Source organism: Euprymna scolopes, chromosome 26 (genome assembly GCF_053919585.1).
Source record: "Euprymna scolopes isolate OS-2025 chromosome 26, ASM5391958v1, whole genome shotgun sequence".
NCBI classification, from domain to species: Eukaryota; Metazoa; Mollusca; class Cephalopoda; order Sepiida; family Sepiolidae; genus Euprymna; species Euprymna scolopes.
Window position 1 is genome coordinate 68917072 of NC_136507.1, and position 27150 is coordinate 68944221.

A 27150-nucleotide genomic window follows, 5' to 3' on the forward strand; every position below is an offset into this window, starting at 1 on the left:
AAAGTAGTTAAGAGACAAACAGGTGCTTGTGCATCGTATGTAGTTTTGAATTGGAAGTCATGTTTAATTTCAGAAGAGTTTTTAGCTAATCCGTATAAGTCCTGGAGATGCAAAAGAGCTTTCAGTGGGTAGCTGATCTGTATAAGTCTTGAACATAGCTCCATTAGATTGGTCAGTTCCTATTGCCAGTGTCTATAAGTAGAACGTTCCAATTTTTTGCTTTTTGAATCATACCCCCTTTTATTTCAAGAATATTGCAACACTAAAAAAAATTTTTTTAATACATTTTAAGTAAAAACACTAGTACGTACTTATGTGCTATTAATATTATTATGTGATTTTTTTTTCTTAAAAACTTTATTAAAATGCCCCCCAAAAGTTTCTTCTATTCTGTATTACGAACTGACTTATCTCCCTTGTTTCAACTAAATTCAGTCATTTCAAATTAGAAATAGGCAAATCAGGAATAGCCACGTTTTTATTTTGTAAAAAATAATTCCAGCATAGATCTTCTAGTTGATCGTTTTTCATAATTTTTGAAATTTCCATTAATTTTGACGACACTTACGTCTATACTAATGTTTTTACTTAAAATGCATTTTTTGAAAAAATTTTTTAGATATCAAAGTATAATGCACAAACATCTCGCATATTAGCAAGTTTAAGAACTTGTTTATATTGGATTTAAAAACGACCATGTTATAGTCAGATGGGAAGCAATTCCACGGTACTGTCTTCCACAGATGAGCAGTTTAGGGAATTTTCGTTTAGTTTTAGGCATAGATAGAGTATAAAGAAATTGCTGATAGTGGTTATAGCTAGGCGAGTGTTTGCCACAAAAATTTTACAGGAGGAGCCATAGAGTGAAGTTCAGTTGAGCACCTGTTATAAAAATAGCGATAGAGCACAGATAACCTTGCAATGTCTCTTCTGTGAGAAAGAGGTGGCAGGGAAAAGAAAAAGACATCGCTTGTCAGATTTCAAAGTCAGTTTCATACCCTGTCTAAGCAGGAAGCAAGAAAATTGAATCTTTCCTCAAAGGTCAAGATAGAAGCCATGTTGATGTATACAGGTAGTTGTGTCATGACAGAAAGGCAAGAGAATTTCTGCATGTATGAAGTCAGACATCGTTGATGACCAAGTGCATTTTCGAGGGGTTGTAAAGGCAGTTTATCTAGATGTACTAACAGTAATTTGTCATAAAAATAAATTAAATCCCAGGGCAAATGATGGAGTTATTTGTTGCTTTTTTGTCACTTGCTTCTATTATCACAGTTACAGGAAGAAAGAAAATTGATTTGACAATGTAATGTTCGCCCGTCGGAACAATGAAGACAATCTGATCCTCCTAGGTATGATTGATGATACATGTGGTGAGTTTGTTTAAAGCGAAGCTAGTTTATGCAGAGTCAGCTATATTCTCTCGCCCCAATCTGCCTGATCCAGCTGCAGGACATGCTGTAGATAGCTGGAGGTCAAATGGGATACAGGAGCTTTTTTTTTTTTTTTTTTTTTTTACACAGAGATCACCACTTATCAAGGCCCAGAAGCCACTCAGGGATAAGGGTTATTGCAAGTACATTACGTTAGTGAGGAGATTTGATGAAGTGTTTACTTAAGGGGGCGGTTCATTAGGAATTTGTTAACATTAGACTTGAAGACATCCAATTTGTAGTCCGGAGGGAAGCAGGCAGACGGAACAGAGTTCCACAGGCGTGCAGTTCTAAGAAAGAAGCTTTGTTCATGAAATCCACGTTTTGATTTAGGCACAGATATAGAGTGGGGGAAATTTTTCACAGTGGATTCAGCTAGACGGGTGTTTTTTGTGAAAGATTGGCGAGGGGGGACCAGGGATTGGAGTTCAGACGAGCACCTGCCATGAAAATAACGATAAAACAAGGATAGGCTCGCAACGTTTCTTCTGTGGGAGAGGGGTTGCAGGGTAGAGAAAAGGGCATCCCCCACTAAACCACGAAGTCTATTTTGTACTCTGTCAAGGCATGATAGGCTGTTTTTGGCAGCTCCTGCCCAGATATGGCAACAGTATTCCATCCTTGGCCGTACTTGGCTTTTATATAGATAGAGAATTGCATCAGTAGTGAGATATCTTCTGGAGCGGTAGAAGGATCCCACCATCTTTCCAGCGACCTTGGCAACAGACTTGATGTACGTGTTCCATTTCAGATCAGGAGTAAAGGTCAAACCCAGAAGCTTGTCAAAACACGGGGCCTCACCCAGACGAGAGCTATCCATCACAATTGATGCCAGCTGGGGATCAGAGCGTTGATGATGTAAGGATAGGAGTTTGGTTTTGGATGCATTAAAGCTACCAGAAGTGTTGACATCTTCCTACATACGGCGCTTGATATTGCCAGGCTCAACATTGCTTAACTTCAATGATCTAACCAGGTCCATAGTATTAACATGATTATGCCGTGTGGCAATATAAGTGCAAATTTAAGCATAAGAGGTTGATCTATGAACAGAACTTATCAGAGGAATGCTTGGAGTGTAACAGTGTTGTAATATTTTTGGCATAATATACTGTGTATGACCATAAAGATTTGGGTGATTATATTTATAACCAGTGAACCAATCAGATACCAAAATCATTTTATGAAATACTAGCATGGGTGCTCGGCGTTGCCCGGGTGTTTGTAGGTGTATGCTGAGCAAAAAAAAAAAAAAGAAAAAAAAAGGTCAATTTTTTTTAACTTTGACCCCTATTATGACCCCTTAAAATTTATTGTTTTGGGCTAAAATCAAATTATTAAGTTAGATCCATGTCAAAGGAACCTATATCTAAAATTTCAAGTGTTTAGACCCAAAATTGTCGGAGGAGTTTGGTAGAGTTCTCAAAGGTCAAATTGTTGAACTTTGACCCCTTAATCGCCAAATTTCTGGCTGAAAACTGAGTACCCGTGTATCAAATTTCGAGTCTGTAGACTAAAAATTGACAGAGTTATTGCGTAGGGAAATGTAGACAGACAGACAGACAGACAGACACGTTCACTTTTATAGATATATAGATTAGCAGGCCACTAATCGTTGCCCAATCGTAGAATACATATAAACATTATATTTCAGAAACTGAGACGTGCATGCTCGTATTGTATTTTTTCTAAACAGTTCACTTCTTGTAAGTAAAAAAAAAAATACTCGACTTGAGATCGAAACCCAAACCTTAAGACAGTGAGTAAAGTATGATAACCATTAAGCCAGCTTGACACGATCCTTAAAAAGTGTTTCCAAATCTACTTATTCTTAACATAAGGAATCTGTCATGTGAACCATTCACGCATGCATATTCGTGAAACAGTTGACAAACAGATAGAAATCCAATGACCCTCACGTACCAATTTTTCAATTTTGACTCCTTAGCAGCTCTTTTTCCGACATGAAAACCTATTAAAAGGTTTGCCACGTGTCTGAATACCCTATATACCAAATTTCTAGTCTGTAGATCGAAAATTTGTTGAGTACATAGGTTGAGAATTGTTGTCAAACACACATTCTCACTTTTATGGATCTATTAGCCTGGGTGCCCGGCATTGCCCGGGTGTTTGGAGGTGTGTGTTGAGCAAAGAAAAAACTGGTAGTAGACAGCAGGATCGAACCTGTACCGTGAAGGAGGAAAAGAATGTGAACAAAAAATGTGACGTTTTTGCTGTTGCATCCATCGCCAAACCGAAAGTGATGAATGTTGAAATTAAGGCTAGTCAATCAAAAAAAGGGGATGACTTTTGCAAATATCGGCGAAAAGAATACCCCTCCCTGTAGAAGAGTGCTCAGTTGAGGGTGAAGGAATAAATGTTTTTAGCCAATTTTTCGATATTTGCCGTCTGAAGTGTCGAGCTTCAAAGCGATACCAATCTTATTAAAATCTGTAAAATGGCTTAAATAAGCCTGTTTCGACATTAAAATTTAAAAAATCGGTGGGTACCTGGGTGTTTTTGGGTGCTGCTAAGAATAAGCAAAGTAAAAAAAGAAACAGAAAAACGAACGTTACGTGAAAAATGGCTTAAATAACACTGGTTCAATATTTAAATTTAAAAAATCGAAAAAAAACCAAAAAAGACATCTCACACCACGATTCGAACCCAAAACGTTTAGATAATGAACCAACGCACTAACAAACTGAGCTAACGCAACGTACATGAAATTTAGTCAGTTCTTCAACTATTTAAAGTAAATCAGGCCATGACGTCATCTGACGCATGCGTAGAATCGGTCATTGTCACGAGAGGACCGTTTTTGTTGACCCACCCTTTCAAAAATTGTCGATTTCGGAGTTTTTGGCCAATTTTTCGATATTTTTCAAGCAAGAGTTTGTGAATTTTCGTCGCGTCTGTCGAAAGTTTTTAGCAGACATCAAAACATACATACATACATACATTTTCGCTTATATATATATATATATATATATATATAGACTAGCAGGGGTACGCGGCATTGCCCGGGTGTTTGGAGCTGTGTGTGCTCTTAAATAAAAAAAAAAGTTTTGATAGGTAATTAGGATCGAACCCGAAGCCCTGAGGTGAAGTTGGAAAAAAAAAGCAATACATTAACCGCTCAGCCAGCAAGAAAGAGTAAGTGAAAGATGTTTGAATTTATTCAAGTAGAATTGGCAGGTGCCCGCTTAATGAGGTCAAATAGAAGTCGCGGAGTTAAGATTTATGATGACGTAAGGAACAGCTATTCAGCACACCAACTGCACCAATAAAAAGATAAGATGAGACTAATAGTCCGAAATAAAATAAAATTAACATACAATGCTCATCTCAAAAAAAAAAAAAAAAAAAAAATTCCAATAAGGAATAATATATATATATAGCTATTCAGCAGTTAACATTTTCTGCGGGACAGTTTTTAATGAGGTGAAAACCCAACTTTGGGGAGGAAAAGCAGCTCCCCCGTTTATTAGGGCAGTGTTGTCCAAATGAAAGCAAGCGTCTGATATGACAGTGAAAAGCCGACATTGACCAAACGTTTACAGCGCTTTCTGGAGACCACCCGACAAATTCAAATCCAGTTTTACTTTTTTTTATACTGAATAGCGAAAGAAACACGCGGCGATCTAAAAATCTGGAATAAATAGCATTTAAAAGTTGGGCAAATTAAATACACGTGCGACCTCCATTCTTAAATCGTACATATTATTATCTAGACAGCATATAAGAAGTTTTAAGAACAAGTGAGTGGACCGAGCGCTCCCCTGAAAAAAGCCTTTTGCGAACATACAAAAAAAGTGCACGCACAAACACACACATACATTTTCGCTTTTATATTTATAGCTGGATAATGAATCTCTTTGCATGTTTTAATCATAATTTTTCATTTTGACACACGAAAGGAACTAATTCTGACTAGATTAATACTACAATTTTTTTTAACTGGAAATTTGTACAATTCAAAACTTTTTTTGACTAGATTAATTTTGCTATTTTTTTTTTTTTTTTTTACATTTAATATTTGTAATTGAACACTTTTCCTCTTTCTATGATAGTTATTTTTTTTTTTTTTTTTACTTTTCATTTTCAGATCACTTTTTTATTACAAGCACGGCCCTCCACTGAAGAAGTTAGGGGCCCAGCAATCATTTTTTATTTGATGGAGCTGAATCAAAATTTGAATTGTGGCAGGTGAAACTTTTTTGGATATTCACAAACGAAAATATTATTCCAAACTGAATACGACAGACAGACCGACTGATGGGCAGACCATGTTTAGACACATAAAACTTTGAAAACTCATAGCTTTCAATATAACAAAATACACATCTTTGATGTTGGTCCATTTCAACACTGAAGATACATCTATCTCACATAAACCGTTTGAAAAGTTTATTTTACATGTATTTGGATTTTACTGTACGACAAAAATGGAAAAAAATTCCCGAGTGAACACTGTATGTTATATTTATAGCAAAGGTGCCGTGTGTGGACTAGTAAGCCATGAGTAGCAGCTGTGGTACAGGGAGATATGTGCAGTAGTCCAGCAGGATGAAAAAAAAAAAATGAATACTTTGTATATCTGGCTTTATTCAACGGATATTAGTGTCCTCTAGTGTTTACAAAACAATGACTAATAAAAGTCTAAAATGCCTTCTGATGTATATATGTCTACAGAAGCCTAAGAAAAGGGAGATAATCCTACACAACCATAGAACAATGAATTGATATAAGTAATAATATGTTTGGAAAAATTGATTCAAGTTTTTGATTAATTTCCAGACATCAGAAATATGGTGGAAAGCTATCTCTTGAGCGCAAACGCTCAGCTAAATTATTTCAGTCAGTTGGTACGACACATAAAATGGGCATTTCTATAATGTTTATAGAATCAAATTGAAGAACAGTTTTAATCACAAAAATCTTACCTGTTCTGCCCGTGGATCGTCTCATATTGCGGATGTTGGTTTCCAGTCCAGGTTTCTGCTTCTGTCTTTTCATAACGAGCCAAAGCACTTTCTGTGAGAGCCAAGGTACTCAGATTTACTGGCTGAAAAACAAAAAAATAAAGAAAATAATATATATTTATGGCTACCTGGCATTGCCCAGTTGTAACATACGCTTAAATTTGATATTTTAATTCTTACAGATTATGTATTTATTATCATAGAGACAATTCTCTATCAATTATTATATTGAACTTAATGTGTAGTAGTGAGATCAAAACTAAAACAATAGTTTTGACTATGGTGGCATCAGCTAGAATTGAAACCAAAATATACAACTCTCCACCCTCATTCCTTAGCCTCCGAGCCATTCCTATATGCACATGCACACACATATATATTATATAAACATATATATTCACATGTAATCCCTTTTTTAAGAGATGGTATCACCCAATCGTCGAAGACAAGATGCAAGCAAGCAAAGTCCACAGAGTTTTATATTATATATATATATATATATATATATATATATATATATATATATATATTAGTGTTGGGATGATTACTTGGAATCAGGAATGAGAAAAATCGGAATATTTGAGAGTATCGGAATCGGAAAACTTTGTACCAGTTTTCCGATGCCAAAACGATTCTTTTGTCTTTTTATTTGATTTTGTTTAAAGCTAAATCTCCCATTGCTGGTGATAATGATAAAATAATAAATATCTATCGATTTTAAATCAACAGTGAAGCTAAAATCGATAGATCGTCCCCCACAAGTATATTTTTACATTCACAAAAATATTTGCACATTTAACATGTGCGTTTTCACGGTAATCAGAGAAAAAATACAACTATATAGTTAAATGTTTAGAGATTTATAAAGAATTTGAATCGGTAATTGTATCGGAATCGGAAAAATATTGGAATCGTCTCATCACTAATATATATATATATATATATATATATATATATATATATATATATATATGTTGTGTTCATAAAAGATAGAGCAATTTCTATAGGAAATCTTAAAAATACCAATGCTTAACAGAGCAATGATAAAGTTAAAAAAAAAAAGAAAAAAAAAAAACACAAAAGACTTAATCAAATATCATTATAAATTTATTTCATCCCAATTAGACCTTTTGAAATAAGTAAGCTAGATGAGGGTTGTTTGCTCAACTGAAAAAAAAGCTCACACATCCACACACTATTTTGTTTTTACTAAGAGAAGAGGAGGAAAGAAAGAAGTTGGAGGTGGAACAAATCAAGTAAGGAGGAGGAATAAATATTAGAATGTTACAGATAGAACGGCATGCAAAACGCTCACTTACACACCTCGGCTCAAAGTCAGACTGACTTATAAAAATCTAATCGGTGACAAGTCCACAACAGAAATTGTCCTTAAATTTCATGCAATCAAGTTTTTAACGCTCTTAACTGATATATATATTATCATTATTTATTTACATCTAGCTGAAGAGGGGTAGGCCCCCGAAGCATGAATGTACGTAGATTACTGTTTTAAAAATAAATAAATAAAATATTATTTGTTTACGTCCAAAATAAAAAATGGGCAATTTCTAAAAAAAACAAAAAAAACATCCGATCTTCAAGGTGAAGACGCTAACCTCAATATCGTTTAAAAAAAATCAACAACAAAATCTACGTGAATATATAAATGATAAAAACTAAACTATGGCATACATAGCATACTGGATTAAGACGCTGGACTGAAATACATACGGTCCAGGGTTCGAGTCCTAATAACAGTCAACTTACGCTGAAGAGGGGTAGGTCTCCGAAACATGCATGTACGTAGATTACTGTTTTAAAAATAAATAAATAATTATTTGTTTACGTCCAAAATAAAAAATGGGCAATTTCTAAAAAAAACAAAAACCATCCAATCTTCAAGGTGGAGACGCTAATCTTAATATCGTTTAAAAAATCAGCAACAAAAACTACGTATATATATATATATATCCTCAATATTTCTGGCCTTGATTGAGGAGAGACTAAAACTTGCAGCTATGGTTTCAAATGATCTGAAATAACAGCAAGGGGAGACTTGATTCCAAAGATTTCTCATATGTTGTATATCCCCTCTTTTGGAAATAGGTTGGTTGGTTGTTTTTGTTTTACGGCATATCAACCCTTTTCGGGTTATTTAATGCCGAATCCAAAGATTTTGAAGAAATTTTTTTTAATAGAATATATTTGTTGTTTTCACGTCAGTTTCTATTCAACCCATAGTTTGGACCTTAACAGGTACCACCACTCCAGGTCAGAGTGGACCTGGGAGCAATGGTAATTAAAGGGTGGTTCCACACTCCCCAAAGCCCACAAGCTGGGGCCTCACCACTGGATATAGTTTAAGGTCATATCCATTGAGGGACATTTACCCTCTGCAGGGAGGCAGTCGGCGTATTCTAATGCCCCACTGACAGGGCCTTTGGAAATAGGGTACAATTATGAATATCTCCAGTATCAAATAATGTTTATACACCGTGAAATTTACTTTATGTATGAAAACCAAAGAGGGGAGATATATGAAAAATATTTGGAATCAAGTCTCCCCTTGCTGTTATTTCAGATCATTTGAAACCATAGCAGCAAGTTTTAGTCTCCTCGCCATCAAGGCCAGAGATTTTGGGGAAATATCAGATATTTTGTAATTCATATGCAAAACTAGGGAAACAAATTACTATAATTGAAATATTGGTAAAGGTGCAATACCTTTTCACCCACAAAAAATCCTTTAAAATTATCGCTATTATAGGTTTTTGAGGGTGCATAAAACGAAAACAACAGTTAAAATCTCAGGAAACAAGTAATTTCAATGATATGAATAAATTATACTTTTAAAATGTGGGAGATCACTTTTCTATATTAATTTAACGTAAAATAAACACCCACTTTATAGCCATATTTCCAACAAACCATCATTTGTTAAATTCTGATCAATAGTCGTCGAGAATTCGAACTTATAAAATTGCCCCAAAAAGTGATATATATACCGTACTTTGGGGTAATTACGTCAACTAGCTAAAAGTGCTCTCTTGGAAACCACGCATATAAAGAGCACTTCTTTTTAGTTGACACGATTACCCTCGGTAATATATATATATACACACACACTTGTAGCCAAATTGAATATTGAAATGCTCATATCTTTGTTTCTATGGGAGAAAACTACATGGCAATTTGCAGCTTTTTGAAGATTATAATACTATTCTATGTTTAAAATTTTATGACAATTGATAAAAAAGAACCGATATTTTCAAACCAATAAAATGTGGCCAAATTTGCCTACATTTGTATATATAGTGTCCTAGCATACCAACTTTTTGTTTTGCTGCTTCTATTGTCTCCCCTGTATCCTTGCCAGGCAACTAATATATATACATACATATGTGTGTGTGTGTGTGTGTGTGTGTGTGTATGTATGTATATATATATATATATATATATATATATATATATGCACACACACACACACATATATGATGTTGTTGACAAATTCACACATAATTTTCCAAATAAATCGACGTACGCATCAAATGAAAACAACAATCCAACTGACCATCTACTACAGAAGTGTGAGTCTCAAACAAAATTTTTATTTAAAAAAAAGTCCAAGCGTCTTTAATTCATATCAGTTGGATTGTTGTTTTCATTTGATTCGTACGTCGATTTATTTGGAAAATTATGTGTGAATTTTTCAACATCATCATCTATTGCAGAAGTGTGAGTCTCAAACAAACTTTTTATTTAAAAAAAAAAGAAGAAAAAGAAGGAAAAAGGACAAAAACAGTCCAGCCGCTTTAATCGCTGATCTTTTGGATTTTATTTTCGTCTAATTGCGACGTCTATTCATTTGTAAAGTTGCACAAGCACTTCAACGAGTGACTGTCTCTTCTACAAATTGTTTGTATTGGATTTTTTTTTTCATGTCAAACTCATTTAATCGTACCCATCACCATCATCATCATCCTGATCATTGAGTATTTATGACTTTTGGAATGTTTCTTCATGTGTATTTTACATGTATATGTGTGTGTACGTATGTATATGCGTATATGTGTGCCTCTACGTGTTTATGTTTGCATTTGTCTGCACATGCATATGTATGTTGGCGTACATCTGTATGTATGCATGTGTTTATTTCCATTTGTATGGGTGGAGAGGGCTCCCGTAAGTCGTGGTGAAGGCAACCCCTCTAGGAGAAGCAAATCTCTGATTTACAAAACCATCAAGCAGGGGACCAGTACCCGCATTAAGCTGGTCTGGAGTTTGACTTGTTGCTGGCTATCTTACTTTTGTTTGTTGCTGGATGTCAACATTCTGAACTGAGAGAGAGATTTAGCTGTTATACAAAGCTAAAACTCTGTAACATCATCTTTGTATAGATACTGCCTCAGCCATTTGTCTACAAAAAAAAAAATGGTCCTGTGGTTGTGACGTGACGTGTGTAGGCCTGAAATGCTGGAAGCATGTAATGATTGATCTGCCATCATTATATGTATCTATGTATATGAGTATGTACGTTTATGTACATGTGTATGTATGTATATATGTTTGTGTGTGTATATATATATACATATATATATGTTTGTATGTGTGTATGTCTATGTATGCATGTATATATGTATATGTGTGTATGTGTATGAATGCATATATATGTATGTGTATGTAGGTAAATGTATGTATATATATATATATATATATATATGCATATGTGTGCGTATGTATTTGTATGTATTATGTATTGTGTACGTACATATGTATATATGGGTGTATGTTTATAGATATGTATATATGTATGTGTGTATATATTTATATGTATATATGCCAATGACTGTCTTGTGTATGTATATGTATGTGTATTATGTATTGTGTATGTATGTATGTATGCATATATGTGTGTTGTATATATATGTATGTATGTGTGCATGTATATATATGTATGTATACCAGTGACCGTCTTCAGTGTCATGTCTGCTTGAGCGTGTGAATTTGTCGGCATGACTAAAATCATTTTCAGGCTCATGGACTTTTAGTGTCTGAAGGAGTGGCACTCGTCTGACAAGACGTTGCAATAATCATCATCATATATATATATATATATATATATGTTTTGAGAACGATTTGTTTGGATCGATGAAAACCAAAGAATTGATTTTGAACCAGGCAACTGCATCATTGGACGTATCCGTCTTTGCTCCATCTTGTTTCCTTAGTTCATTTATTTCTTTACATTTCTTTGGTTGTTTTAAAAAAGGTTTTATGCTTCAAATTCTGTACACTTTCAAATATTTATTTGTGGTGTTTGGTTTGGTTGGTTTACAGCATCTTAACCCCTTTCGAGTTATTTAATGCTGAATCCAGAAATTTTGGTAAAAATTTTTTATGCTTCAAGTTCTATATATTTTCAAATATTTATTCATGGTGTTTGGTTTGATTGTTTTGCAGAAGAAAATTGTTGCTTTTGCGTTTGATTGAGTATCTGATTCCTTGCACAAAAATATATGGCAAGTTTTATTGTTTAATCTTATGTTTTGACAAAGATATAACATTTTTAGCAAAAGAGTAATGTAAAAGAAATCTGACAAAACTCGGTCATAAAAAGGTAAAAAATATTTAAACATGCGACGCACATAAATATTCATAACTTCTTTATTTTTAGTCAGATTTTAAAAACATTAAAAGATTTTTTCTTAGATCATCAAGCTCTTCCTGTGTATGCCATTATTGAGATATTTTAAGCAATTTTAACTTTTTTCCATGTGTACTGTCGATCTTTCTCTTAGAAACACATTACCACAAGATAGCTTCCATGCAGACTACAACATGGTTACCTATAAATAATTTTCATAAACTATTCTCATAAAAAAAATCTAATATTGTTCATTCAATTCATCATTTTCAATTTTCTTATACAATATTTTTATCATTCAACTAACAATCAATCAATCCATTTTAATGCTTATCCTCAGATGGCTTTTGGACTTCGCAAGCAGTGATTCATTAGTAAGATATAAAAATACTTTAGGTCAAAATTGCTGTTACTTTATTAAGTAGTTTCGGAGCCTGGAGACAACATACAAACACATTGACAGACAGACAAAAAATGTCAAATTATAGATATTGGTAATGTATAAGTTTGGAGAGTGTAGACATACAGAGAAAAGGTTTCACCTAAGAAAAATGAAATCATCACATTTGAAACTGGTCAGTTCTATAATTAGCTATAACTGGCAAAAATTCACCATCTGCTGCCATATATTTCTCTCAACCATAACACACACACACATTGAAAATTATAAATTACTACTTGTTAGAAGAATTGATACATAATTTTCTTTTCAACATAAATCAATCCCAGAACTAAAGAATATTCCAGCAGTAGTTTGTATCATTGAAGTATATATAAAAAAGACCTTAGAAAATAAACATTAACTTTCCAATTTCAGTACATATATGTCCAAATTTCATAATGATCAGTTAATTAGTTTATGAATGAATGCTATACATACCAATACGTAAACATAGAAAACTTTATAAAGATGAGATGAGGATTGATAATTCTTATTAGTTGGATTATTCAGACGACTGTTCTCATATTATTTAATTATTGGAATTCTTTTGAGATGAGTAATTTGTACATTTCGTCTGAAAAAGACCAGAGGAATAGTTGGTCGAAACGTCATTAAACAACAACAATAAAAGATGAGAATAATAGTTTGCAAATAACTAAAATATACTGTTCTCATCTTCAGTATCATTTTCACAATACTTCGGTTGATATAACTTCTTTGGATGCATATGGTCCAATTCGAGAATTATCTGTCACATTCAGGAATCTGCATCGAATTTCAAACGGAACCGTTTATTTAATCTATGAGAGTATCATACTCTTGTTCCGGCAGCCATGACCGGATAGAATTCCTAAGTAATTCGCAATTTTATTTTGAGTCTCACCTCTGCTGAGGATTGAGCTTTCAACCTCTAGAAGAGTGTCGATAAGAATTGAATTTTACTAAGTACTTTATCTGCTATGCCATGGCTCTGCAAGTTTTTTTGGTTTTTTTCTACACAGTGGTCACCACTTATCAAGGCCCGGAAGCCACTCAGGGATAAGGGTTATTGCAAGTACAGTACGTTAGTGTGTATCAGTATTACTTAAGACTTCTAACCAGTCATGGCTGACAGAACGAGAGTATGCTACCTCCTCCCCATGGATAAAATAAAGGGTTTCATTCGATATTCTATGCAAATTCCAGAGTTTGACAAGAGATACTGGAAGAAAGTCAGATGTTACGTTGACCGTTATAATAATATAAATTACTTCAAATGTTGCATAACATTAATTTTTTTATAAGAGTTCCAATATAAAACGACTCCTATTTTTTTGTTTTTTTTTTGATGAAGGCAACTATTGCTGAAACATTCAAGATTACAATAATTTAAAAAAAAAAAAAAAAAAACATTTGCATTATATGACTTGTGTTTTTAATATTTTAAATATATATCCATAGACATCTGAATACGGTCAGATAATGATACATCGGCCGAAACGTTATGAGAATAACACTCAAGATGAAATAAGTAGTGCAAATACTCCAAATAATATGAATTACCTCAAATGTTGAATGCATTAAGTTTTTTTATGAGAGTTCCAGTATGAAACAAATCCGATTTTCTCTGATGAAGATACATATCGGCGAAAAAATTCAAGATTAAAACAAACATTTGTATTGTATGGCTTGTATTTCTAATATTTCAAATATATATATATATATATATATATATATATATGCATACAGTAACAACAAATCTCATTTTTAAAACTCACTATGTCTGTCTCCATATTTTCAAACTCTATCTCTTCTGAACCTAAAAGTTGCAGAGCAACGCTAGGGGATTCAAATGATTGGATTTTTTTATGGACCGTTCTTTTATGGGTCCTTAGCCGGTTAAAATAGTTTTTAAGGGGTAAAAAAGGGGCCAAAATTGAAAAAAATAGTTATACATTTTGTACATTCATCTTAGTTATTTTTAATCAGTTCATATGCGTATCACATTGGTACAGTGGTAACGTCACCAGCTTTAAATGCTACAGTTTTGCTTTCGGTTTCAATTCTAGCTGATGGCACCCAAATACTTTTTTTTTTTTTACTTTTGAAATCATGACTCAATAATAATATATATAAGAAATCTGGACAAATTAAAATATCATATTTAAGCGTATTTTATGACTGGGCAAAGCCAGCCCCCCCACCACTAGTTAAACATAAGCATTACCTCAAATTAATTTTTTGATAATAGTTGCAGTAAGTACGTGTTATACAATTAATCCACAAATAGGTGAAGAAGATAACATGTAAGAAACACTACAACCTCAAGTGAAGAAAAAGAAAGAAACAATTTTTTTTTTTTTTTTACATGACAGCACACTACTGAGTTTGTTTGTTTTAATTTTCACAAAAAATAAATGCTTTCTACTTAAAAAGCCTTTTTGCAATAAAATATTTAAAAAAAAAAAAAAAAAAAAAATTATAATAAGGAGAATTTTCATTCACAGAACTCAAAATGTCCTGTATTTTAATATTTGGCGTCGTTTTGGTATCGAAATTGGGTCTAAATTATTCAGCTCCGATGCTGATTCCCAATACTTTAGAAAGCTCCTGACATTTTGATTAATCATCCCATCACTAATGCATGCATGCCGTGGCCTTGTTGTTTTAACCATTGTAAAGCCATGGTAATCTCAGAAAGACAAGTAAAGACGATAATTTCCTGTTGATTTCTATCTTGATTCGGGGGGAGGGAGTTACCCAAATACCAACCTGGAAGTTTCTACAACTCTATGCAGTACATACAGCGCCTAGCCTTCCCAAATGGTCACCTATCTGGTACTGGCCAGGCTCATCATTGCTTAACTTCGATGATCCGGCAAGAACCAGTGTGTCGACGTGATTGTGCCATATACTAATAGAGACTATAAAAAAGCTTACAAATTTGGATGCACAAAACGTTTAGATTTCAGAAATTCGTAAATTTTGAATCGAGTAGTGTCATCATGATTAAAAAATTAAATGTTTTTATTAAACAAAATGAAATTAAATGGCTTCTAGCTATTATCTCTTCGCGGCACATCGGTAACCATTCCACAACTCACTAATGTGCCGAGGCACACTGGTGTGGGACAACTGCTTCAGATACATGATTTTTATCAGTAAATATTTTGTGTATGATTACTATTATTATTGGTCCCGAAATTTATTGGAATAGGGATCTATGTTTTCAGTGGCATCAGTGCATCCATTAGTCCAGACGATTGCCAGATAACCGTTCATGTGTATTTGAGTTGACCACCGTGTAACACTACTATATAGTCAGGCATATCAAGTTTTTGTTGAAAAATATGAAAAAAGAGCCATAAAAAGGGGCGTTTTTAGCACTAAAAGTCTCCAGAGACGCGAATCAGAATTTTGCCAGGGTCACCCATACTGGATTTATATTAAGAACAATGGGCTCCACATTTTGGCCAAGTTTCAGAAAAATCTAATGGATGGATCAAAAGTTATGGGGCAAAACGTGTCATTTTTGACCTCCTGGGGACGTAACAGAAATTTTCGCAAAAAAACTGTTTTACTGTGCACATCTATTTAATGAAATACAATTTGTGGCAACTGCTTCAGATAGATGATTTTTATCAGTAAATAAATTTGTGTATGATTGCTATTATTAGTAGCGTTATCATGATTAAGAAATTAAATGTCGTTATCAAACAAAATTAGAGCTATTATCTCTTCGTGGCACACCAGTAATCATTCCGCGTCACACAAATGTTCCGCGATACAGTGGTCGCAAACCACTGATCTAACAGATCAAAATGATCTACCGATAACAGAGCAAATGATATTCAGGAAACAGTCCGTATGAAAAAAGAAACGTACAATAAAAGAGTGCAAGCAAAGCAAAATTCAAGGAATCTAGATCGAAAACCCGACGCACAACGTTTACCATTTCCTTCCGAGTCACTGAACTAAAAGAAATAAAATAATGAAATGGTGGAAATAACAACAACAACAAAAAAAAGTCCCTGATTTGATTGCGGCTTACAATTTTTGTTCTTGTAGGATGTCGTCCAATAGAAAATACGTCTGTGCTGTGCTTGTGCGCTTCTGTTTTCAGCTGGCAGGCAGATCGGCAAAGGTCAAGTGGGCATTCGCAGAATGAAATAAAATGGCAAAGTCCAGCCATGGCAACACACTTAGAAGAAGGTCAACACACAAAGACAGTTAACAAGCCAGCAGAATGAATCACCACACGAAGAAAAACGATGATACCTTGTGGCTGCTTGAAAGGGATTATATATATATATATATATATATATATGTTGAGTGTGCAGTTTTTTAATCTTAGCGTGAGAAAAAAAAAACTGATCTTTGTTGAAACAGACGAGTAACAACAATAAAAATAACTATTAAAATAATAATTCTATATTATACTTCAGTTTGTCTGTTCCATTTTTTCATGGAAACTACTGTACCGATCTAACTGAAATTTTGTATGGAGCTTTGTTATATAGCAAACTGGGTATTATGATATCCGTTTGATGCACAGCTAGGAATTTATAAGGATTAGTCACCACAATACCACATTTACTATAGAAATTTTCTTGGAAACTACTGAGCAGATCTAACTGAAATTTTGTATGGACCATTGTCATGGTAAGGTACAGCGAACTAAGTATTATGATATCTGTTGATACACAGTTAGGGATCAATAGGGATGTGTATTTGATGCAAAATGAGTCCACATTTAATTACATTCAAAAACCATTTTAGCATAAAGCATTCATCTTAAGGCAACAGGCTATAACTGCTATTCGTTTATAACAGCTTAAAAAGTCCTAAAAGATAATGATAATATAGGTTCATTCACTCCGGGGTTAAAAACAGTTTCTTTTGTAGCATATACAATAAAGATGGAGTTTGCAACAATCATAGTAGACCTAAAATAAGCATTATGAATTTCCTTCCTTTCATAGCTTGTGCTGGCGGCATAGTGGGCAGGATCCCCAACTGTTAATACAACAATTAAGTTTCCAATTTCAGCTAGCCACGCTGAAGAGCTTTAATACAGTAAAACAGTTTGCGGGTGTTTCTAAATCGGTACTTTAGATCATTTTAAATGTTTATGTTCTATAATATAAATCTCACCTGTCTGTTTAAATGTATGTGTGTAGGTTTATATGTATGTATGTTTGTATGTCTGCCTAAAACTTTGGACAGAAGCAACGGATTTTCACGAGATCGGTATTGTTTTGAAGCTCGACCCTTCGGACAACAAATATCGAAAAATTGGTTAATAACATTAATTTCTTCACCCTCAACTGGGCACTTTTCTTCAGGGTTGGGTCGCTTTTTTTTTCTGATATTTTCGAAAGTCATCTCTTTTCGATTGACTAGCCTTAATTTAAACCTTTGTCACTTCCAGTTTGGTGATGGACGCAACGGCAAAGACGTCACGTTCTTTTTTTTTCTTTCTCATGTTCTTTTCCTCCTTCGAGGTACGAGTTCGAGCCTACCAATCTACTATAACGTTTTTTTTTTTTTTTTTTTTTTTGCTCAACACCCACCTCCAAACACCCGGGCAACGCCGGTAACCCAGACTAATTATTAAATAATAGATAAATTTAATTTTTGTGCAACAAAATGTACACATAACATAATAAATCTAAGGTCATTTTTAGATTCAGTTTAAATCAAATTTTTATATTTTACTTTGTAAAGTTTATAAAAGTATACTTTGAAAAAAATATATATATAAGATTAATATGAGGAGGGGCGTTCCAAAAGTAATGCCTCCTATTTTTATTCTACCTGCATAGATCAGAGGGGATTGCAAATTGCATTCCTATGATTTAAAAAAAAAAATTTTTTTATTACATTTTCACCTCAAATAAGGCACATTGCCACTTTGATGTAAGGGGGCTACTATCAGGGACCTAAGCTACAGGGGTACTATGTAGGGAGTTGGGCAGCAAGGTGTCTGTTCACGTTACACTTGAACTTCTGCATGTCAGTACAGTTGGGGAAGCAGGGACCCAGAAGGGAATTCCAAAGTCTAGCAATGCTGTGGAAGAAACTACTTGAGTAGAAAGCTCTCTTACATCTAGGGATCTCTACTGTGTAGGGGTGAGATTTAGCTGCTTGTCGGGTTTGTCAGCAGTATTTATGTCAATGACTGAACTTATGCATTCATGACCTGAAAGTTTCACCTCTCTAAAATTGACGGTAGGCGACACTAACGAGCACAACTCTTGTCATGGATGTGTGTCAGAAGCAGAGATACATCATTAAATTCTTGGCAAAAGTGCATTGAGAATGGTGGTGGTGATCAATAAAAAATATAAATTCTGGAGTACAACAGGTCACTCGTTTTAATAGTGCCACTCCCGTCTTTGTAGGTCTTCAACTTTTGGAGTTAAAGAAAATATGAAATTATATTTTTGGAATGACCCCCGTATATTGGCACTTTTTTAGATATTGTTTCGCATTTAATTATTAGAAATCCATGGAAACTAAAAACGATATATTTTTTTTAAATAAATCTTATTTGACTCAAAAGCGTGAACTAGCTTTAAGCTTTAATAAATATTTTTTATAAATTTTTTTCTTAATATATATTTTTTGTGAATAAACATTTATTATTCATAGATGGCATAATTCACATTGACTCACCAGTTCCCATCAGATCACCAAAGTTAAGCAAGACTGAACCTGGTCAATACTAAAATGGATGACCATTTGAGAATTCCAGGTGCTGTATGTGCTCTCCGCTTATCTCAGCATTGTTTCTGATTGTCTAGCACTGTTGTATATTGAAGAGGACAGCCCCCTGTTTTTTAGTTAGAAACGAAGTGATTAGGATCGAATATTATTATTGAAGGAGAATGCTGGAATCGAACACAGTTGTTAGAAATTAAAATTAATGCATTTTTGTTAGTTAGATACGATTCCAGGAATGCAGTGAATTATCCATTGCAATGAGGAATAATGGAACAATAGAAATAAAGAATGTCCACCGAGAAATCGGGGACGTGTTGCCAGGACACGTGTTGGAAGCATGGGCATGGAATTCACATGTCTGGCCTGTGTGCTGACGTCACAAAGAAGTATAGATTGATATATACATTTAAGTTACACTAGAAATCAGAGTCAAGTCAGAAATGCAGTCAGTCAGAGAGTCCAAGAGTCTGGTAGAGCGGATTGTGGAGACGGACAGAAACTCCTTAGGAAGCGAAGGGGAAGAAAAGACGATAATGTAGCAACATTAGCAGGTATCGAATTCCAACCACTGGCTGGATGAATAAATGCCTTATGTATTGTTATGTAAGCCTTTTGTCTTCGTTTGTCATCAACCGCAAGGTAATGTGTTTTTCCCTTTCATCATCTTGTATCATGAACTTTATATGTAAACCGCTTCCAAAGGTTGACTGTATCCCCCTCATCGACAATGCATCTCCCTCCTGTTTAAATAACGCCCATTACACATCTCCACTGTCTATCGTTTCTATTATAAATGTGTACCTCGCAATAAAACAGCACTTCTCCTTGCCACTGGATTCAAGCAGTGCCGATTCAGGAGAGGTGTGGTTGGAGATTGGCCAACCCTTGCCTCACAATTACCCGACAGTGGAAGATCAGATAATAAATAAATGTGGATTTATAAGACGAAAGAATCCAACCGCAGTAGGTAGAAACATTGAATCTCTACGGATCCAGGTGAGCATTGTCTGTTTTAATCCTACCCAAAACCGGCCAGAGGGTTAGTTGGCCAAAACATGATGAAACAACAACAATTATGGGAGGCAGTAATTGCTGAGGAGTTCCCATCCAGTCACGACTACCACCTGAAGAAGGCGAGAGGAATAGTTGGCTGAAACGTCATTAAACAACAACTAAAAGATGAGGATGATAGTCCGCAATAAATGAATGTATCATGGTTGAATTGTGCTCTAAACAGAAACATTCATTTCGAAAGCACTCCTATTATATCAAAGAACCTACTGTTGATTTTATATACCAGGCTTTTCTGCTTGTCCGGTAATAAAACTTCTCAGGTTCACTTGTGATGTTAGGCTGTATAAGGCGTTAACTTTAGTCAAAATCGCTTGTTCTTTCTTTCATCAGATATTTTCGATCATTGATTAACGATACTTTTTGAAGACATTCCAATATAAAACCTAATTAAAAACACAACCTGACACATATTTGTGTGAAATTTAAAAAAAAAAAAAACTCCCCCACCCGTTTAGGAATACATAGGGAATGAACTCAAACAGACACACACAAAGTTTCTTTATATAATAGTAGATATAACAGCAAAAAAATCTCGCATGTTTAAATTGCGTTGAGTTATCTCCCTTCTTTCTTGAGACTGTTTTCAAAATGGAGTCTCGAAACAATCGCAACTCAGTTAGCTATAAAATTGATTTTCTTTTTAAAAAATAAAACTATAGGTACTTTCAACGCACGCTACAGATGTAACCCTCCTATATGTTACACGATGTAACTGTAATTTAATATTATCATCCTAACTTTTGTACCATTTAAAAGAAGTTTCAAATAAGCTGCTAATATATTTGGTGCTTCTACACTTTATCGTCGAAACTGGAGACACCATTTTATTTCGAGCACCTGTCGATTGGAATCAGAGGGAGAAATTAATATTTTAAACTATGGCCGAAGTTAGAAATAAATAACAACAAAATTAAACAAGATAAACTTCCGGAAAGAACTATGAAAAAAAAAAAGTAAATAAAGAAAGTGAAAGAGAACATATATCCATAATTGTTTAATTGGAAATGTTTCGATTTAATTAATGAAAACGGGAAAGTTTTTCATTTAATTTTTGGTTAATTTATTCTTTCCGGAAGCCATCGTTCTCCAGTTTAATTTTTATTATTATTATTTATTTCATGCTTCAGCTATAGTTTAAAATACTGATTTCTCACTAGGATTTTGCCAGCAAGTGCGCGAAATAAAATGGCGTCTCCAGTTTCGGCGATAAAGTGTAGAAGTACCATATATTTTTAAGAACATTACAGTATACAAAAATAATGAAAATGCGAGACCAACATTATATTTACATTATCGATGTTTCAAAACAACGTTCCTATGTAGTGACCATTGTGAAGCCGTAAGCCATTATTTATTTTACTTACCTTAAAATTGTAAACAGAAAAAAAAAAATGAACAAAAAATCAATATTATTATGCAAAAAAAAAAAAAAAAAAATGAACGCTTATTCTCAGTAATATTTTTCTCGATAATATAATTTGAATTACAGCAAAAAAACAGAATTTAAAAAAATAATTATTTTTAAAAAGATTTAAATGATATTCAATTCCAAAATTCCGCGATATGAAGTTTAAACAGTTTTTTTTTTATGACAGGTTTCCAATATTCAAAAAATATATTCATAAATTAGAATATATCGGTAATGCTAAAATCGGAAATCCAGCATCAGCCTAAAAAAATCATTTTGATTTGATTGTTTTAAATGAAGTAGTGGCAATTTTATTTTTGCGCCCATTTCAATATAGATATATATACATACATACATATATATATATATATATATATATATATATATATATATATATATATATATATATATATATATATATATATATATATATATATATATATGAAGGCCTCTAATTAATAGTCCCGTTATTTACATAATTTTCGTCAACAGAGAACCACTTTAAAATTAATTTAATCGGATTCACTCCCGTCTGTGTAGTTCGTTAAAAAGACATCTAATTGCTTTTTTTTTTTTTTTTTTGGACAGGGGGGGAACTTAAGCATTTATGTTACTGTGCTAAAATAATAACGTTTTAACATGGGAAACGGAAAGGGTCTTTTAACTATTTTGGACTTTCACCTAACATTGTGATGAATAGATCTCGTAAAACTCAAATTTAACTTGAAAATACGATTTTAAAATTTATGACGGTAACATAAGTGCATAACCAACATTTTTATTATTAACATCTTCGATTTATTTCATGAAAAATATAAAAATAATTTTAGCCTATTTTTATTTTCGCTTCTTTTTTTCAATGACTACTGTTCGAATGTTAATATTTCATATTTAACATCATTGAAACACTGCCGTGTTTGAATATATGGTTAAGTTGCAGTTTTAGTCATTTAGAACTGCTTTAAAGCTTCACCGTTCACTCGTTTTTTAGACCAAATTTCAAACAATTGTTACAGTTTATAGACTACCTTCTCAGCTATATTGTAAAAAATATTTTGGCAATTTTCGTTCAGTAAAACAAAAATGATGATGAATTTTCTGGTGTTCAAAATCGTAAAAATATGTAAGGCCGTGAGTGATGTATTTTATGACTAGTTTCCATAGCAACATCGTCGCTTCAGCGACTACTGTCGCGAAAAGAGAAGTAACTCGTGAAACAGACAGAATGAAAGCATGAAAGGGGTGTAATTGGAGGTATTTTATTTAAAGCAGACGAGTTCCATACATTGTTATTATATATGTGCTTATGGAGGCAAAAAAATAAGAGTGAAAAGAAACAAAGAACAAGTGAATTTATTGGAAGCATGGAAAAATCATGGATTACAATAGAAAAATGCGAGCATGAAAAGTAATATAGTTAAGCTTAAACATGGAAAAGTAAATGACTAGTTGTTAAAACTGGAAAAAAAGAACAAGGTATTCTAGTAAAAATATAATAAATTTATAACTTAAAATATTGCAACATTAAGAATTTTTAAAAATTCAATTTATAACATTATATAATCAATTCTTAATGCTGCAATATTTTAAGTTATGATATTTTTCTGTTAACAAATATAGGGGAAAATGTGGGCAAGAACCAAATTGAGAAAACTAGTTCAACTTGAAATTCCGTATGGGTTCTCGAGTTCGACAAGACGCACCCCCAAAAAACGTTGCATCGGACGAAACGTTGTAAAGAATAACATCAAAGATGAGAATAGTAATCCAAATTACCAATTTCCATCTAAAAAAATTCGAAAAAAAAAAAGGATCATTTTTTTTTTATTCATTGTATAATGCTTTCATGAATATCGAAAGAAAACTCATTTTAACATCAGATAATTTGTTCGTCTTTCAGCTGAGACCATAGAAACAATGAACTATTAAAAAAATACGCATTCGCCATTTTAAATTCTTACTTTGCGTCTTAACGCATTATAAGATATGTGCATTTAATTTATAAAAATTATTCGTTCTTATTTACAATTCAACCTTATTAAAAAAAAAATACAGAATATACAATAAAATCTTCTTTATGATGCGCGTACCCGTTACAGAACGAAGATGTCATATTCCAAAAGTTACGTAATTGATCAAGAAGTTTGTTTTTTTTTTTTTTTTTACGTTTCTAAATTTTTTTAGATGAGGATGGATTATTCATATTATTTTTGGAACTTTCGAAATCCCGTCCAAATTCCCAAGTTCGACAGAAAATTTTCCGAGTTCAACAAGATACACCTGAAGAACGTCGGACGTTACATCGATCGAAACGTTGTGAAAATAACACTCAAGATGAGAAAAATAATCCGAATAATCCAAATAATACGAAGTAGTTTTTTTTAGATTAAAAAGAAATCAAATTTTATTAGCAAGCAAAAGGGGGCTGCCTTACGTCGTCATCTTGAAAAAAGGACTGATGAGTCCATGATAATTATAACTTGCAAGGCCAGCCTTGTAATGCTACCAATTTCACATGAATCGCTTTCAATCGTTTAAACACGACTTTTCTTTATAAAAAATAAAACTAATTGATCAATTTACGTAACTTTTAGAGTATGACATTTTCAGTCTGTGACGAATATGTACATTATAAAGATTTTTACTGTATTTTTTTTTAGAAAAGATTGAATTCTAAATAAAAACGTCATTTTGCGGCGTCACGCATTACGAGAGACACGTGTTTAATTTAGAAAGATTATATCATTTACAAAATGGTCTTAATTTAGTTTTTCGCTAATCTAACAGCACACAGTTCGTTTTTTTTTAATTCAATTTTATTTTTTAATTAATCTATTAATATCGTCTATATTCCCAAGTTAAATCATTAATTCGTTTGATATGTTTCATAAATGTGGATTTAATTAATTAAAAATGCATAAATTATGTGTTATACGAAATTTAATTAAAACGCCGTCATTTTTAGCGTTTTTTTTTTTTTTTTTTTTAAGAAAAAGCTCTAGTGATTTTTCCAGAAAACTAACAAAGCAAAAACAGGGATAAAATATAAATATACCACAAATAACTGTTACCAAAAGGACGTTAAGTTACTCTTCTACCTACCCGGATAAGTTTTTCGCGTGTTTAAATTATTTTCAAGTGTTTTTTTTTTTTGTTTGTTTGTTTTTGTTTTTTTACTTTAAAATGTGGGTAATGTAAAGGCTGCCAAATCAGGACGAAAAACAAAAGGGTGGTCTCAGTGAAACCATAATTGAGTCTCAATAATCGCTCAAAAATAAAAAAAAATTAAACAAAATACTGGTAGAACATTATATTTTTACAAGGTTGGTAACATTTATTGGCTGTGTTTTTATCAGTATTTTGTTTAATTTTCGATTTTTGAGCGATTATCGAAGCTCGCCTGTGACTACTATTTAGTTTTTCGTTCTAACTCGATAGTCCTTACACTACCTTCATTTGTAAGTTTAAAAAACAATTCAAGTTAAAGAAATTTTGAAAAAATACTAAGTTAAAAGAAAAACACACAAAAAAAAACGCATTCAGGTAGATAGAAGAGTAACTTAGCTTGCCTTTGGTAACATTTATTTAATGTGTATTAATTTTTTTTACCTCTTTTTATTTTGTTGCCTGTTCTGAAAAATCACCCAAGTTCGTATCCGCAAGCAAAAAAAATAATCATGAATTCATTTGTTAAAATAAGAATAGAAATTTTAGAGACGCGTAATGCCATCGAATTGCAAACGAACATTCCATTGCAAAATATGCCAAGAAAACAACTTCTTCATAATATAAGAATTCAAAACTATTCAAACAGTGATTTAAGGACGAGGGGCGTCATATTTTCGATGATAATATTTCATTGATTTGCATATATTCTCTAGAAATATATATATATATATATATATATATATATATATATATATACAAAATTAAGATAATAAAATATGAAATGAGAACATCATATGGTGTATTTTCTTATGTGTTACAATTGTTTTATAACTATTTGGACAAAATTAAACATTATATTATTTAAAAATATTCCAAAATATCTACTCCTCAGGCAGTAAAAAAGAAATTTTGCATGTGCAATGATTTATATCTCTACGGGTTATGTGGCAAATTACAGCTTTGAACTAATTGTGGTTTCTGTTTTACAGGTGTTTGAACGTAGTCAGATGTGAAATGGAGTCTGTTGAATGTCGAGCAGTGATCCGTTTTTTGTATTTGAAAGGATGTACACCACAGGAGACTTTTGATGAAATAAAAGAAACTTATGGTGATAAGGCCCTATTATATGACCTTGTAAAACGCTGGCATCGTGAATTCAAACATGGCCGGAAGTCTGTGGAAACAGCTCCCAGACCTGGTTGCCCCCCTTCTGCCATTGATGAGGCATCTGTCCGTCAAGTTGAGGCTATCATTTTGGAAGATCGGCGCATTACTATTCGCCAAATAGCTCAAGATGTCAAGATTAGTATAGGGTCTGTGGAAACTATCATTCATAACCATTTGCATATGCATAAGATGTCTGCCAGATGGATTCTCAGGTGGCTCACACCATTCCAGAAGCAAGAACACGTCGAGTGCTCGAGGATGAATTTGGAGATGTACCAAGAAGATGAGTCAAAGTTTTTCAAACGACTGATTACACAGGATGAAACCTGGGTCCATCACTATGATCCAGAGATCAAAGCCCAGTCAATGCAATGGAAGCACTTGGACTCACCACCTCCAAAGAAGGCAAGGGTGCAGCCCTCTGCTGGCAAGGTCATGCGCACAGTCTTCTGGGACCAGGACGGAGTAGTGATTTCCTGGCAAAGGGTACCACAATTAAGGAGCCTATTATGCTTCACGTTTGAAGAAATTAAGGGAAGCTATCAAAATCAAGAGGTGGGGCAAGATCAGCAAAGGTACCTTCCTCCTGCAGGACAACGCTCCAGTCCACAACTCGCATGTCACCAGATCAAAAGCACGGGCGTGTGGTTATGAAATCCTTCCCCATCCTCCCTACTCTCCTGACCTTACACCCTTTGACTTTTACCTCTTCCCAGCCAAGAAGTTGTTTTTGAAAGGAAAGCGTTTCCCAGATGATGCAGCCTTGATTTCTGAAGTCACATCGTGATTGGAGGACCAACCTGGGGCGTTCTACAAAAATGGTCTCCAGAGCTGCATCAAACGATGGGAGAAATACATAACTCTGGGCGGTTTCTATGTAGAGAAGGACTAATAACTGTGCCAAGGTTCGTTGCTCTACTACTATGGGAAGTGCGTCAGGGGCATTACTTATTGCACGCCCCTCGTAAATATATTCATAATCCCTATTTTATGGAATCAAGCAGCTGAACTTATCTCTTATCTTAATTTTTGTTTATTTATTTTTCGATTGCCTTCCAATGGAGCAAGTGCCCCATGTTCGTATTTCTTTTTTTTATATGATACTTCAACATTTTTTCTATTTT

General features: G+C 33.5%; 1 protein-coding gene across 3 annotated transcripts in view; it reads right to left on the reverse strand.

The window, feature by feature from the left end:
* Positions 1-27150, reverse strand: part of LOC145248143 (hyccin-like) — a 710814-nt gene that overhangs the window by 150317 nt on the left and 533347 nt on the right. For all 3 annotated transcript variants that reach the window (XM_080109963.1, XM_080109964.1, XM_080109962.1), the window contains exon 7: positions 6380-6501. In XM_080109963.1, the coding sequence (XP_079966089.1) occupies positions 6380-6501 (122 nt within the window). The remainder of the gene's footprint in view (positions 1-6379; positions 6502-27150) is intronic.